We start from the raw sequence: 16,542 nt of genomic DNA on the forward strand, positions 1-16,542 counted from the left end.
ATAAAACACTTACATTAAGTGAGGCGTTTTAAAGAAGTTTGTTTGTTTATGAATTTTGCGAAAAGCTACACGAGGGTTATCTGCACTAGCCGTCCCTGATTTAGCAGTGTAAGACTAGAGAGAAGGCAGCTAGTCATCACCGCCACCGCCAACTCTTGGGCTACTCTTTTACCGACGAATAGTGGGATTGACCGTACATTATAACGCCCTCATAGCTGAAAGGACGAGCATGTTTGTATCATAGAAGCAATAACTAATACAAAAAATAAATCTCCTGGCATACAAGCCATCTTTATAAAAAAAGCACTCCGAAATTATTTCAACATCTCGCAGCAATTTTTAATTTATCATTAAACACTAGTTATATCCAGGTTTCTTGGAAGCATGCAAATGTATTAATATTCCATAAAGAAGGAAAGCCAGCTAATAACCCAAATAGCTACCGACCAATCAGCCTGACCAGCTGTGTAGGTGTAGGCAAAATTCTTGTGAGAATAAACAGTAATAGACTCTCCATATTCCTGGAGACAACATCAAAATTACCAGAAGAACAAAATGGTTTCAAAAAATTCAGACAAACTAAGGGCCATTTAGTGAGATTAACCGAAGAAATTGTTGATAGTTTTAATAAACGAGAGTGCACTGTCGCTTGCTTTCTCGATATTGAGAAGGCATTCGACACTACGGCATAACGGTCTCCGGTTTCGAATGCAAGAAATGGGACTACCGCGGGGAACTATTCGCTGACTGTCAAACTTTCTGGAAAACAAAATATGTAAAGTTAATGTTGAAGGGACATTCTCAAAGTCTTTCACTCCAGAAGCCTGTGTCCCTCAAGGAGGGGTGGTTAGCCCTATCCTATTCATCATGTACGTGAATAATACGCCTCTAAAAGATTCAAATAATGGATACTCCTCACAGTTCGCAGACGATGTAGCAATCTGGAAAAGTGCACGAACACCAGCAATAACAGCCATAAACATACAACCACAATTAAATGGAATAACTGAATATTGTCAGAAATATAGAATCAAAATAAACACAACTATTAGTATTCACAAAGTTAACTAAACATAAACAAAGCACAACCTCAGATCTATATGAATGGAGCACTCCTTCAGACTGCTACACCTGCGAAATTATTTAGGACTAACATTTTACTGAAAACTAACGTGAGTGAGCCACATAAATAATATTAGAACAAAAATTTGGTGAAGAACAAACTATGCTAGGAGTCTAACTGGTAAAACCAGTGGAGAAACGGCAGATAACATCATAAAAATATATAAAACATACATTACACCCGTCATTGACTATGCAGTCCCTGCATGGATAAACGTAAACAAAAATCTACTTCAAACAAAACTATCAACAATACAAAATACATTACTAACAACAGCTTATAAAGTACCCAGAACAACATCATCTGAATTTATGCATAAATACGCACACATGGAAACAATAGCAGATAAACTCCTACATAGCACAATAAACTATTTTGACAAAAATTGGAGAAAAAATGAACTAGTAACCGAACTTGACAGATACTGTATACATGATGAGGATAGTACTAAACACCTTTCCCCGGTGAATATATATTTTCTAAACAAATAAATTAAAAAAGGCCACCTGTAAACTAGACTCCATATTAGTTTAGGGGTTAATTACAAACCACTGAAAGGGTTGTTTTTTTTTTTTATGTACATGCTTTATAGTTAATACCTAACTAATGAAAGTGCAAATCATTATGGAACTATAAAGAGAAATGATATATTTGCACCAATTGTATGTGTAGATAGTGTATGGACATTGCCCTGAAAGGGGTCTGAGTAAGTACAGGTTACTCTAGCCCTCGTATATTGTATATAAATACACTTGACAGATGCTGAAACAAATATAAAGGAAGGAGGAAGAGGTCGAGGAACCCTACCCTCCTGGGTATATAAACATAAATACCCAAACACCTATAAGAGAGAGAGATGCCCGATGCAGTAATCAATCTCTGCGTGAAGTTCTCTGAAGTACCACTAGGGAAACTTTGGGCTGGGGTTATTTCTAGAGTTTTGATGTAAAATTTTCTTAACAATATTTTAATAACTGCGCTACCATTTTCTAAAGCTTAAAACGCGAACTACGTTAAAACTACATACAGCGTTGTCCGATGTATATATTTTTATTTGCCTACTCTATAAATACTGGTTTTGTTTTATTACGAAGCTAAACCTTTCATTTTTGTTTGTTTTTTTCTTGAACAAATACTGGAACATGAGCGCTTTCAACAGAAGAAGAAAAAACACTTCAGTGCGCATGTAGTTTATAAACTTTTATTATAACTCCATTGTGTTTGAAATGTTTCCTGTTTCAGGTACTCGATAAATGTATTTATAAGAACACCGCTATAAAAAAAATCTTAAAAGCATGAAAACATGAAGGAGTGACGAAACTGAAGAACTAAAGTCCGAGAATAAAGACACCATTAAGCTCTTGAACAACCATTGCTATCCACAGACAGACGCACATGCACATCAAACAACTCGGATTTTTATGTATGAACGTGTATGCGTGTGTGTGTATATATATAGCCCCAGGCATGCTCTACAAATAACAAGGGATTGGGGGAGGGGGTCTGAGAGACGTACCGCCCCGGATGGCAACCTCTCACAACACAGCAATCACATGAAGTTCCTGTTGACGTTTATTGATCCATGAACTTTTTACTTCCGAAAAACAACAATACAATAGCACGACAAAAGAATCTTTAATGCCACACCCAGGAGACACACACAGAAAACACACGTAATACACAAAGGCTTTGTAAAATATTGCCGTGATAAAAATTATAATTCCTAAAATTAGGCCAATGCTGTGAGAAACACCAATCACGATATAACATGCAAGAGCTTCCTGTAATATGCATTTCTCTCTGATGACCAAACTAATACGTCTATTTCTCTTTTCTCGAATAGAATTTCTTCAAACTCACACACTTGTTGTTTGTCTTTTGTTGTTGTTTCAAAACCCAGATTTGTAAATTAATTACTTATACAACCAGTCTGAAAAATACATTAAACTTGCTAAAACTGATGCAGATTTATCGTGCAAAAACCATCAATGTACAAGTGACCAGAGTAAGATTAACACAATGCCTGTTGCATCTCCAAGCTCAATTTTTGTTGTGCATTTGCGTTGACTATTGTTTATTTGCAAATGACAGCTCAGAAATTTAAAATACCGTTCTGCTCGTGGTGTGGAGAGTAGTTGGAAATCATAGGACCCAACGCTGGATATACTGTAGAAATCAAAATAGCCTTGCCCCCTTTTTTTTTTTTTTTTTTTTTTTTGAGGGTGGGGGAACGAGGGTGTTTCCAGAAAACTCATTTTCACTTATTGGACGCCAAAAATTCTACCTGACTAGTACTCTAACACAAACGCAAAATGGGAGAAAGTCTCACCAATACCAAAGAATACGAAGGAACTGAAATGGTCTTTACTGAATTGTTAATAAAATCCAATGGATGTTTGGATGAAGGAAGCATCGTTTATGTCATCAGTAAGACAACTGTTGTTTTATTAATATCACACAAAGCTACAAGAGGGCTATCTCCGCTAGTTGTCCGTAATTTGGACAGAGGGAAGGCAGCTAGTCATCACTACTTACTGTCAACTCTTTGGCTACTCTTTTACTAATGAACAGTGGAATTGAACGTCCCCTTATAACGCACTCACTGCTGAGAAGGCGAGCATATTTGGTGTGATGAAGATTCGAACCCGCGACTCTTGGATTACAAGTCTAGCGCCCTAACTATTTGGACATGGCGCGTCCTCTAAGAGGAAACCTACTATACAAGGTTGCGTTGCAAATGACTACCACAGTCTCTTACCACAAGCAAGGTTAACCTTTCTCCTGAAAACCCCAGTTTAGATTTTAATGCGAGACTTCTCAACCTACGTCGTGGTCATAAAGTTCGAGTTCCAGTTTTTAGTAGTTGTACGTTGATCTTTGATTAAAGTGGGCATTACGTTCCTCGGCTAGTCTGCGCTTTTTCTCGGAAACTGTTTTTAATATCCGGCATGGGAGTACTCCATGAAACATCCAGATGTCTGACCGAAATTAACAACTATTTTCATGAAATGGCTGGTCTTACCCAGTTTTCTAAGGAGTACGTGAATTTCGGTTGATGCAAGTTGACTAAAAGGCAATACTGCCGATAACCTGTAATTTCACTCACCACTCGTTTTGCAGTGTATGTACCGAAATGCTTGTCAAACTGACCCGATCTGTTCGAATCCGTCAACTTCAACTAATTTAAAATTAATGTAACTGATAATACATTTTATTTATAGTAGATCTGGCGGTGTACAGTTGTTAGTAGAGAAACGAAACCATAAAACAAGGATTTGATATATAGTATTTTCTTTACGATTGATTTGTTTGTTTGTTGTTAAGCAAAAAGCTACACAATGGCCGTGGATAACACGGATATCGAAAACCGGTTTTTTTAGCGTTTTTAAGCCTTTAGACTTACGGCTGCGCAAGTGAGGGACCCTATACGATTACCTTAGTTTAGTTTATGTCAAATAGTTGATTCGGTTTCGAATTTCGTGCAAAGTTACAAGGGGTATCTGCGCTAGCCATCACTACCCGCCGCCAACCCTTGGGCTACTCTTTTACCAACAAATAGTGGGATTAACCATACATTACAACGCCCCCACGATTGAAGCGCCTTAACCGCATGGCTGTGCCGGGCCACTATGTCAAATCAAAAAAATATATAGACACTTTTGTTGTGTAACACTGATACATCCATAATGGTTTCTTCTGACGTCACTGATGCCCATACAATCGTGGGGGAGAGGGTGGCGGACAAATGAAAGTTGGTATGTTCATGACTGTCTAATTATCATTTTTTCCTTATCTTTTAAATACTATAAGTTTCTACTATCGTTCAATATGTAAAAATACTTCATACAATTTTTTTTGTGAACTAGAGTACCTTACCTAATATTAGAGAAAAACGCATCTTATAAACGTCGCGATTATAAAACAAAAACATTTCCAATGGAAAATTTATAAACATTAAAATACTTTGTTGTTACTTGTTTGTCTGTTTGTTTCTGGAATTTCGCACAAAGCTACTCGAGGGCTATCTGTGCTAGCCGTCCCTAATTTAGCAGTGTAAGACTAGAGGGAAGGCAGCTAGTCATCACCACCCACCGCCAACTCTTGGGCCACTCTTTTACCAACGAATAGTGGGATTGACCGTCACATTATAACGCCCCCACGGCTGAAAGGGCGAACATGTTTGGCGCGACCGGGATGCGAACCCGCGACCCTCAGATTACGAGTCGCACGCCTTAACACGCTTGGCCATGCCGGCCCTTGTTGTTACTTCTTCAGTGGTGTGTAAGGGGGAGTTTGGTGTGACATCGTAGATGTCTAGTTTTCTAGTGACGCTATATTACGGAAACGGTTTTACGTCATATGGAAATATCTGCTTTCCATATTTAAATAGTAATAAATAAAAAACAGTCTACTGAGGCCACAGTCATTCCGACACTCTGCATGCGCTCTCCCGCGCTCTGTTATATGACGTCATAGTTATTGATGAGAAGCTTTATTCACGTGAGAAAGTACTACTTGTTCAAAGAGCGTGGTATTAAAATAAAAACAGCGGTATTATCATATAAAGCATGCACTTCCTTATTTGGTATTTTAATTTATCGATACACTGTGTTCCTTTCCAAAAATAAAACATTTTAAGTCCATTAACAAGTTCTGTTATAAAAATGTTTTAGTTTGCTCGGCTTGTGCTATTCTTTGCCAACGAAAAGTTTTAACATTATGACGCCCCCACGGCTGAAAGGACGAGCACATTCGGTGAGCGATTTCGATTCCGCGGCCCGCAAAGTGCAGCGTCGAGAGCCCTAGTCTCTAGACCAGTGTTTTTGAAACGATATTTATTACTGCATTGGAAGACCTAACAAAGGTACCAAAAACAGCATCGACTGTTACAACATTACGACACTATAAGCCACTGTTGTTCGTATCGGGCAGTCTACTATTGGAGGGCTCAAACAGCCTTATTCCAAATTATGCGCTTGAAGGGCTAAATTATTTGCATATTTAAGAATAAAAATGTGTGTCAAAAACAAGCAAACGTTTATTTTTTCAATATTTTTCACGTAGTAGATAGGGGAAAAGAGGTGCATACTAGTTTCTAATTTTGAACGTACAGGCTAAAGGGAAGACCATTAATCAATAACACCCACTTCCTATTCCTGAGCTACTTTAATCAAACAGTGGGTGGATTTAATTTTTACCCTTATAATGCACCCAAGTGTCAGACAATTTAACAGACAAAAGGGATGCAAACCACAGCCCTTCAGAGGCACAGTCTTGCATGGTAATGACTTGTCTACACCCAGCCCCACATTTAAAGTATTTCAAAGATTGTTGGCAAAAATATGAGGTAATAAATAATCTGACTGTTCAAAATATAGTTCACAGAGTTTAAATTGATAACTCATAAGTTAATTAACAAAAAGTTTTAAAGTAATAGCTGAGTAATCTAACAAACTGGGACCAAAAACTTAGTGAATATAGAAGATAACCAATTGGTGATTCATTGTATCATAATCACAGATTTTGATTTTTTTGGCATTTTGGGTTATTGCATTAAAATTACTAGTGATTTTATCAAATTTTAAAACAGTTTGGTTAACTTGCTTGCTATCAGTGAGAAAGCCAGTTTTTATTTTATTAATAATGGATAAACAAATTGGGATGAACCCAAAGTATTAATGCATCTATACTGGATTAGGCCTGGTTCACTCTATTGTCTTACAAATGCACTATCATTGCTTGATTTGTTTTAAAACTGTACAAAGAAGCAACTTTACAGGCTGCCTCAGTACACTGTCATTATACTGATGACACAGGGCAGATTTTCTGAAAACTTATTATCAGAATTAGAACATAATGCCACACAAGTAACATGTGAAGTAGTAACATCCATAGTGTACTTTGCAATAGATCTGTGATTCAACCATAATAACTGTATAATTACTAGTAACAAAGTAGGGTTCATGTAAGATCAGGAAATCTGGAAAAGTTAAAATACAATGTATGTATCTGAAGGGCTTGATCTAAGAGTCTTCTAACATGACTTATTGTATAGATATGGTGGTTGTAATGGTCATAGATGTCCACACATTCTGATGATTCTGTAAACTTAACTGAACTGTTTTAATCACCACCAGTGTAAATGCTCCTCTGGCCTTTTTTTACTGCTTATTTTCTCTATAACTAATATACCTTCATGGTTACTTCTGCATTTGTTGCATTGGTAACACATCAACCATTTCGCTACCTTACACCTGTCAGTTCTGAACCTGAAGCTTCCAGCATCTGTCCTCCAAGACAAGTGTAATATTCACAGGAAATCTACTGGTTGTTGTTATAGTTCCCAATGATTACTGGCTTTGTAAGAATCTCTATAGATAGATATTGTATTACAGAAGCACTGTAACCTCAAGTAAAATTTAGTAAGAAATGTCTCTATCTACCAAAAATATAAATCATTGCACCCCTTCTGTTTCTTTACAGTTTCTAGATTGTTAAACATTATTGGACTCTTCATATCAGTGTTTATTTGGAAAAATTTTGTAAGAGAGCTGAGGAACTATCAGATGTGTGACTCATGGAGGTGAAATTCCATATGTGTGCTGGGTAACTCAGAGATTTTTTGTTAAAAATCCACATAAACTAATTATTCGTTAAAAACAATTGTCCTAACACTTCATATCATAAAACTAGCAAAGATTCTTATCACAGATTGTTATAGATCAGTGCTCCAAAGAATTACAATAAACATTTTACTCCTTAAAATAAAACTGTAATGTTGAAAACAGATGTTTTTGATTAACCTTTTTCATCATCCAATACTCAACACTTGCTCACTGTTTTAATCTAGTTACTAGGTACTTGCTGTTCTATTAGTATCCCATTAAGGACCACCACAAGCAAGAAGAGCGTACAATAAATGCTTTGTTGCACTGGTATAATCCTCCGGCTAATTAAGAGTCACCATAAACCGGTAACTGCAATACATTTCATTTGGAACTTTTTCTCACTTAAACTTGCAAGTGCAATGATGAAGAGAAAAAAAGTGATCCATGTACCATGTACTAGTCTAATTCATCATTCAAACTGGTACTCCTTCTGCAGTGGACTGTAGTTTTATCAAGTCACTTATCTTCAATATTCTTTAGATACAGTAGGTCTCCACAATATAGTGGTGGAAGGCAATTAATTTGGATGATTTGAGGTAAGGGGTTTTGTCTACATCAAAACTTACAAATCACTATATAACTCTTCAATCACTTTACAGTGTGAATGATTTTTTATACTACGTGCATATTTTATTACCGATACAAATTTTTGTTCCTTTTAAGCCAATGAACAAAAATATATGAATGATATACCCACCAGCAAATAATATTTGTAGTTGTTGTGCACAGTGTTGATAGGCAATGCATGAAAATGTAAAGATATTTACAGGGCCCAGTATGGCCAGGTGGGTTAAGGCATTTGACTCATAATCTGAGGGTCGTGGATTTTAATCCTCTTGCACCAAACATGCTTGCCCTTTCAGCTGTGGGAGCATTATAATGTGACAGTCAATCCCACTATTTGTTGGTAAAAGAGTAGCCCAAGAGTTGGTAGTGGGTGGTGATGACTAGGTGCCTTCCCTCTAGTCTTACACTGCTAAATTAGGGACGGGTAGCAAAGATAGCCCTCGAGTAGCTATGTGTGAATTCAAAAACAAAACAAACAAACAAAGATATTTATATGAATACATATTGTGTATATCAAGTACTGACAAATAATTCACAACTCAGTGAAAATAGATTACTATTATCTTAGAGAAACAAAGACAATAGAACTTTTACTGTACTGCATAGACACTGTGATGGTACCAGATAACCTCTTGTGAAAAGGCGGAAAGTATTATGATACATTAAAATGACAGTAATGTAAAAAAATACAACATGATGACAGTCAAACTTTTGTATTAGATTTTCTTTGCTTCCTATCTAGCTTGAGCTGGGCATAACTAACCAAGAACCCCTTCATATAAATAGATTAATAAATTACTGTTAGACTTATTCTATGGCCAGTTTTTACAAACTCAGTTAATGGGCAAGTTACTCAACAATCAACATACTTTAGCAGAATATAAAGGACAATGAATATTAACTTGTAGTAATATTTTTGTATTAGAGCAATCTTATACTAAATGACACTGACATAAGGCTTAATAAGTAAGCAGTATACTATGTTAAAACCACATTGTTGTTTAGACTAAACAAGGTAAACAGAAACAATATGCATCACCATAGCTACATCCTTAGAACTGTCAACAGTACAGAAGCAGAATACATGCTTACAGTTGTGCCAATGGAAATAGTAATAGCTGTCATCTTGTACATGAATTAATTTGCTACTTTAACTGAGTTGAAACAGTTTGCATTATGGAAAGTGAAAGTCAATCCTAGTATTCATGGGAATAAAACAGTAGCCAAAGATTTGGTATAGGTGCTGCCGACCAGTTGCCTTCTCTCTGTCCAGCAGTTCAAAATTAGGGATGGTAAGAGACAATCTTAATAAATTTGCTACAAATCAAACACAAGAACAATAATCTTGATTAATTGATTATTTTTTTCAAGATTAATTGATTTAACTGTAATTTCAATTAACTGATTGTATCAAACAAAGCTAATCAATGCTCAAAGGTCAATTCAGTCATCCAGCTCTATATAAAATACTTAAACTCCCATTAAGAATGTAAAGTCTACCAACTTTACACATAAAATGCAACCATGTACAACCTTAGTAATAAATGTGTTTAAGTTTTATCTTTTATATACTAAAGTATTCATGCAATTATAAACTTATGTTAGCTTTCAATTAGAGCAAGCTGCCTACTCAGATAAAAACTAAAAAAGCAACCCAGTAATAAGTATAGTTAATTAAGTTCTTACTTTCTTATTTTGAAATATTATAATGGATTATTTCATCAGTTACAGACACTCACTGCTAATGAATGATACACTTGGATATAAATCCAATAATATGTCAATCCCACAAGGTTCAAACATTCTAACCAATACTTTTTTATGAAAGCAAACTTAAAAAAGGATAAATTATACCTAGTTTACAGAACACAACCACTGTCATAGGTTTAATGTTGGTTGAAACATGTAACTATTGTTTAATGAAAAATACCACAAATAAACATTTGCATAGAAAACAAAAAATAATCCTTACAAGTTTTATTTATCTCAATCAACATGATGTGGTGAATATAATCCAATATTTTAATTAACAACCAAAGAAATACACTTAATTATCAAACCTCTTTGGTCCATGGTCCTTTGACTAGGTCAGGGCTCACAACTTTCTGCCATCTTTGCTGGCACTGCAGTTCGTTTCGATCAGGAAAAAAACTTGCTATACATGCCCAGTCATCAGAACCATGCTTTTCCACTAACATCTTTAGCTTCTCATCCTGTATAAAAATAAAAGGCTTCAAAACTGTTTTATCTACAAACACCTGAAAAAGATTATACTTGTTCATTCAACTAAGCTTAAACATTACATGCATGCTTAATTTTGTTCTATGAATTAGAAAACACATCAGCCATCAAAAACCAAAATAAAAATCCAATCCACAAAATTACTGCCTGAAATTAATGCCAACAATTCACAGTAGGAAAAACAATGGCAAATGATATGTTTTAAGCCTGTGGGAAATATGAACACAGGTTTCACTTTAAGTAATTTAATGACTAGGAAATTCTGACATAGTTGGTAATACATACTAAGTCATCATGAGTGACACCACACAAATAAAATACATAAATAAAGCCAAACTGTACTTCAATTTATGGCCTATATTTCTTGTTTATCACTTTAACAGAAATGAAATCACCTCATCTTTAGACCAGCGGCCTTTGTTAATTTGTTTCTGTGCAGATGAGCAGTGTTTCATGTTAGTCCGTGAGTCTGAAGTATCACTAGGGGAATCTTCAGAGTCATCTTCACTGGAGCTACTGCTGTGCTTGCATAGACTAGAAACACAAGAGGAAAAAAACACTTTGAACATACACAAAACTACAAGTGTATACTGTAATATGATATGTGAAATCAAATGCCAAATACTACTTTTTTGTTTAAAAAAACAACAACAAAGTCAATCACACTGAATGGTTACTGTAACAGTCTTAAATAATGCTGTTAACTCACTTTCTAACTTAACCATTGATAAATTTAGAAATATTAGCATTTAAAAAACTATCCAAATCACAGGCTTAAATAAGAAAACAATAGTTGCAACACAATCAGAAATGGAACAGTTTATTCACAATTTTAGATTAGAGAACATCTATTTACTGCCAGCTTTATTATCAATTTTTAAATTTCAATCATCTCTGTGAGAATTTAACTTCATTAATAAAGGATTTCTAGAAGTCAACAAATTATGATACACTCACTACGACAATGGAAATCCTGCAAAAAAATCCAGTTAGCTCTAACACTTTAATGAGTTTAAATTACTAAATGCCAACTTTCCTAATTAGATTTTAAACAACTTTTGACAATAGATCATGTTATGCTGCTGATAACAAAAGACAGATATGCAATTTCTTGGAAAAATGATGTACCTGAGTTATGAAAAACTTTTAAAAATGTATTGTTAGAAGAATTTATAGAGACACGTTTTAAGGTGATCAATAACAAAAACCTCTGCATGTTTCTGGATGAAAGATGTAACTTGTTAGGCATAAATTTATGGAGTTAGTTGACTGATGGTTTAATATGTAATCAATATTAATTTATTTAACCTTTCATATATGTGTATATGATTTTATGTATAAATTAACATTCTAATTTGTTCAGAACAAGGCATAATCTTAATGTGTAAAATGTTGCTACGATTTTATATGTTCTTAAGACCTAAATACATTTTCCATCTGTTTTTTACAATTTTTTATAACATTTCACAATCAAAGCTCTAATGCAAACAAGCACCTAAATTAAGATTTCCCAAATATTTAAAAACAATAAATCCCTGACACTATCACTGAATTGTTGCTAGTACAACAAAAACTGCCCTTAATCAAAATGATATCTTTGATTCTGAAATAGAAAAAAAAAAAAACCTTACTTGCCCATCAAAATGTATATGGAACTAACTGAAGTACCCATCATCTGAACAGAAGTTATGTAGGTTCGTGATTAATGAAAGATTATCGTAGGTCATGATAAAGTTCCTTTCTTATATATATAAAATGGTAAAAACTGCCTATAAAAACTGCAGACCATAAAATATGAACTGTAATTTTTCATGTATTTCCACATGGACCCATCTAACCTTCCTAACAAGTTTGGTGAAGATCCATTAACAGGGTGCGAACCAGTGATGCAAAATGGAAAAGTTGTATTTACCCCACACTGCATGAAGCAAATAATCAGTTATATGGACATACAACAGACAATACTATTATAATTGTATAGATAAATCATGTTTTAAAATCATACTGAAAGCATTATTTACATTATTAGGCATTCAACATTTATATCCACACAAACATTGCTAATACTGAAGAATCATTTTATTCTTTAACAGTGCAACATGAAACATTTTGGTGAGTGAAATGTATGACAATGCGATAGTTTTAACGTAGGTGTTAATTCAACCAAACTTAACTCGCCCAGTTTCTAACACATCAGTGTTTAGTTTGAATAGCCTACGAACACCTAATATATTTGCAAACTGTACTTCAGACTCAAAATCGATGAGTCAACATCTGCCATTGAACCATCTGCTCTTGCTACAACGAACAAGGACGTGTATATGTTGTACACAATTTTAGACACGTGCTGTGTAATTTTACTCAGGTTGGAAAAGGACCCGTGGTGAACTTTTAGAAAGATCTTTAAAAATCAGGGGATTAGAATTACTGCAAAAAGAAGAAAAGTAATGTTTGTCTAAAAACTTTTAACTTAGGGTTCTGCTATTATATTTAGCAATTTAAACTTCATGTCATTTCAGATTACATGATTATTTTATTTGAGGAAAATAATTTTTGAGAATACCTCGTAAACATTTCGTTTCGAATAAAAAATTTCGGCTGGCATTAATGCATATAGACAACGATATGTAAACATCTCCCATGCTGTAACATAGAAAAGGCATAATTTATTACAAAATCAATGAGACGCATTAAATTTATTTGACATTAACGCAAATAATTATAACGTATTTTCTCTACATTATCGAATTCACGATATATTTTCAGCTTCAAAACCACAGAGATGGCTTGATCAGAAAAATAATTTATTTTTTAACAATATTGAAATCAAACAGTATTCGTGCCATGTTATCGACTTTGATAAAACTCGACGCTAATGACGTGATTTTTAGAATAATTACAGGAGCTTCACGTATTAGTTTCTCTAAATACATACTTCTATCCCTTCCAAGAGCACAAAATAATTGCTGTTCTCTCTAAAGATCATTTCATAATCTAAGCGCAAAGAAAGCTACACACACAAAGGGCTATTTGCGCATAGCGTCCCTCATTTTTAAATGACAGACTCGGGGAGAAACGATAAATCTACAGCACCCACCGCCAACTCTTGCCTGACCAAACAGTGAGACTTGATTAATCACATAGCGCAGCTACGGCATCAAATTACGGAACGCGATTTTGCGCCAACAGTCCACGAACAAGGAATTCTCGGAATCAGTCTAGGCACGCTAATCACCTCGTCACACCTGGTCAATGAACAGGAGTAAACACCTTACTTTAGTTACAAAAAAGTTCAAATGTACGTTAGAAACGTTTTACTCACAACAATAATTTAATACACTATCACACACACACACTACCCTTTAAATCAACAATTAATATGCAAGAATAATGAATGAATTAAGAATCTAAAAAAACAAAGGTAAGTTTATTATATATCTTCAATAAAAACTAAATCATACTAGCAATAGGTCTACACAACATTTTTGAAATAATTTATTCAGACTTAGTGCACTCGAGTACTATACCACGTTTTGCTTCTTTATTCATGAATATGGAAATACTGTTATTTCATTTTCCGACATAAATTAAAACGTTTTATATTCGACACATTTCCCGTTTCCATACGACTGGGCTTGAAAATTTTGACTCGGCTCTTAAGTCTAAATCGATTTTGTAATCGTAATTTACAGTGTAAACGTGGGAAAAAAATCTATGTTTTGTAAAAGTGAGGCTTTAATACTAATAGAACTAAAACTGAAGTCCGAAAGTAAAACTAAAACACTTGGTAGTTTTTAACAAGTTGTAGTTCCAAGATAAACCTAAGACGTAAGCTGTTCTTCTGCACATATTTTAAATAATTTTATTGGTCCATATACGACAATGATATAAGGATAACTAATCACTCAGCAAGTTCCTCACTATATAACTCTTGAATTGTGAGGCTAGTATAATAGAAATAGCACTCATTAAAGGACTTTCGATGCCCCATTATACCACTCATATGGTGTTTAAAATTAAAGAAATAAACCTAAAATTTAAGTTAAATTAACTACAGTTTAACTGAGTTTCTTACAAAATAACATAGCTTATTAATTAACATGTAACGTTACTCTTTAGGTCTATCGGATGTATAAAGTAGTTATTGCTATTATTAAGTTTTATTAATACTAAACTTTCATACGTTCTTTGGATTAATCACTGAGCGCCTTCTTTTGCAAAACGTGTTGAATTAATATATTACCGGTACTGAGGTAAACTTATTTCTCATCAGATAATTAGAATGAAAATTAACATTCGCTCCAACTACGATAGTAAACAATACAACTTAAACTAAAGCTTCGCATTGTTAGGCAGTAAATGTAAACTCACTTTATTCAAGTCCTATGAAACCAGCTGCTTCTCGTCTCCTTAGGCTAAACGTCTGTAGCTTTGCCCGACCCTAGTACAGTAGTTGTATTTGTTAGCCTGGAGCACTGCAGGCTAGTGGCATTACTTAATAATAAGTGATATCAGCACTCCATAGTGTAAGTTGATGTAACAATCATCTCAAAATATAATTTTTATATTAAGAGTTTAAATAAACAGTTTTACTTACCGAGTATATGCAGCTTTACGCATGACTAGACATGTCCTTAATAACAAAAAAATAATGCACTAAACAATAATAAGGCCGTGATTCTCGCAAATTTACTGCAACATTTATTAGGCCTAAACCTGATCTAGCATCTCTCGATACACACAAGTATGGCGGACTTACGAGTTAAATTTGCGCGCTGCGGCATCGTCTACCTAAAACGGAGTGTTTGATTGGTTAGAAATTTCTCCCAGACGTTAAAGACTATTGGTTAACTCGACAGTTGTTACGAAGGTCGCTATAGAAATGTTTTTCTCGCCTTAAAACATTGATATGTTATGTATTTATCTTATGTTTATATATTACAGATGAATTGTGTTTTTTCACCATTTCTTTTTCAGTATATAACTTGAGACACTTATGATACTTGGAAAACATAGTTTCGAAATTATACTACAAACAGATTAGTTTCAAAATGTGGGAATATATCAATAAATGTTAGAAAGTGAAATATATCCTAATCGTCATACGAATGTATTTACAAACATGTTTATTGAATGTTTAAGCAGAGACGTTGATTTCTCCGTTCGCTATTCTACCAAAAGTGTCAGAGAACTGAAACAAATGAATTCATGCAGTATTAAATAATGAAAAAGTCATTTTCTAGACAATAAAAAAACTTAAAATGTTTTTCTAAAACCTTATTAAAAGCTGTGAAAATTAAGTTCTGTCCATGTAACCCTACGTTCGATGGTAAGGACAAATTTGATTGGTATGGTCATGACTTAGTTCAATGATACTTTTTTGCTCTTTAGTCTCTCGGTAGGTCAGCGATAATTTAACAGACTTTCAATGCTAAAACGAACGTTCGATTCCCCGCATTAGACAAAGTACAGACTGCCCAGTGTGTAGTTTTACACTAAAATCTCGAGTTTTTTTATGTATCCTGTTACAGAAGAAGTAATTTGTATCTAACTGCCTATTTTTTCAAGTGCTTCTTTATAATAAATATAAAACAATATTTTTTAAAAGTTTTACGGGAATATAAACTTTAACTCACCTTCGTCGTAACCAAAAATTAAGCAGTCAAGTAATTTTCTTTTTCAACATGTTATTGTTGCCACGTCACAAGAACATGTTTATTGTGCTCCCGCTGTTTTGCCTCAACGGCAAGTTTGATTTCTTATAGTTCAAAAAATCGGGTTTCAACACCCGTGATTGGCACAACAAAGCGAGCATATTGTGTAGACTCGTGCTAGACTACAAACAAAATTATTCGTAAGTTAATGCTATGCAATGAAATAGTTGCAAGTGTGTACGTAGATATAAGTTTATCAGAACAGAGAGGCAGTGAGAAACAAAGCCAA

The 16,542-nt window shown here is 34.4% G+C and overlaps 1 protein-coding gene across 14 annotated transcripts in view; it reads right to left on the reverse strand.

The window, feature by feature from the left end:
* Window positions 1–16,323, reverse strand: part of LOC143242138 (transcriptional activator Myb-like) — a 43,477-nt gene extending 27,154 nt beyond the window's left edge. For 3 of the 14 annotated variants that reach the window (XM_076485509.1, XM_076485471.1, XM_076485454.1), the window contains exons 1-3: window positions 15,197–15,365; window positions 10,995–11,133; window positions 10,419–10,571 (exon numbers count right to left, since the gene is read on the reverse strand). In XM_076485509.1, coding sequence (XP_076341624.1) covers window positions 10,419–10,571; window positions 10,995–11,133; window positions 15,197–15,219 — 315 coding nt within the window. In that variant the 5' untranslated portion in view covers window positions 15,220–15,365. Of the gene's footprint in view, window positions 1–10,418; window positions 10,572–10,994; window positions 11,134–13,696; window positions 13,834–14,970; window positions 15,041–15,196; window positions 15,367–16,235 lie in introns of those variants that run through there. The other 11 variants (XM_076485517.1, XM_076485477.1, XM_076485464.1 and 8 more) reach the window with 7 other exon arrangements.
* Window positions 16,324–16,542: the final 219 nt, after the last annotated feature.

This window comes from Tachypleus tridentatus, chromosome 2, assembly GCF_004210375.1.
Source record: "Tachypleus tridentatus isolate NWPU-2018 chromosome 2, ASM421037v1, whole genome shotgun sequence".
Taxonomy (NCBI): domain Eukaryota; kingdom Metazoa; phylum Arthropoda; class Merostomata; order Xiphosura; family Limulidae; genus Tachypleus; species Tachypleus tridentatus.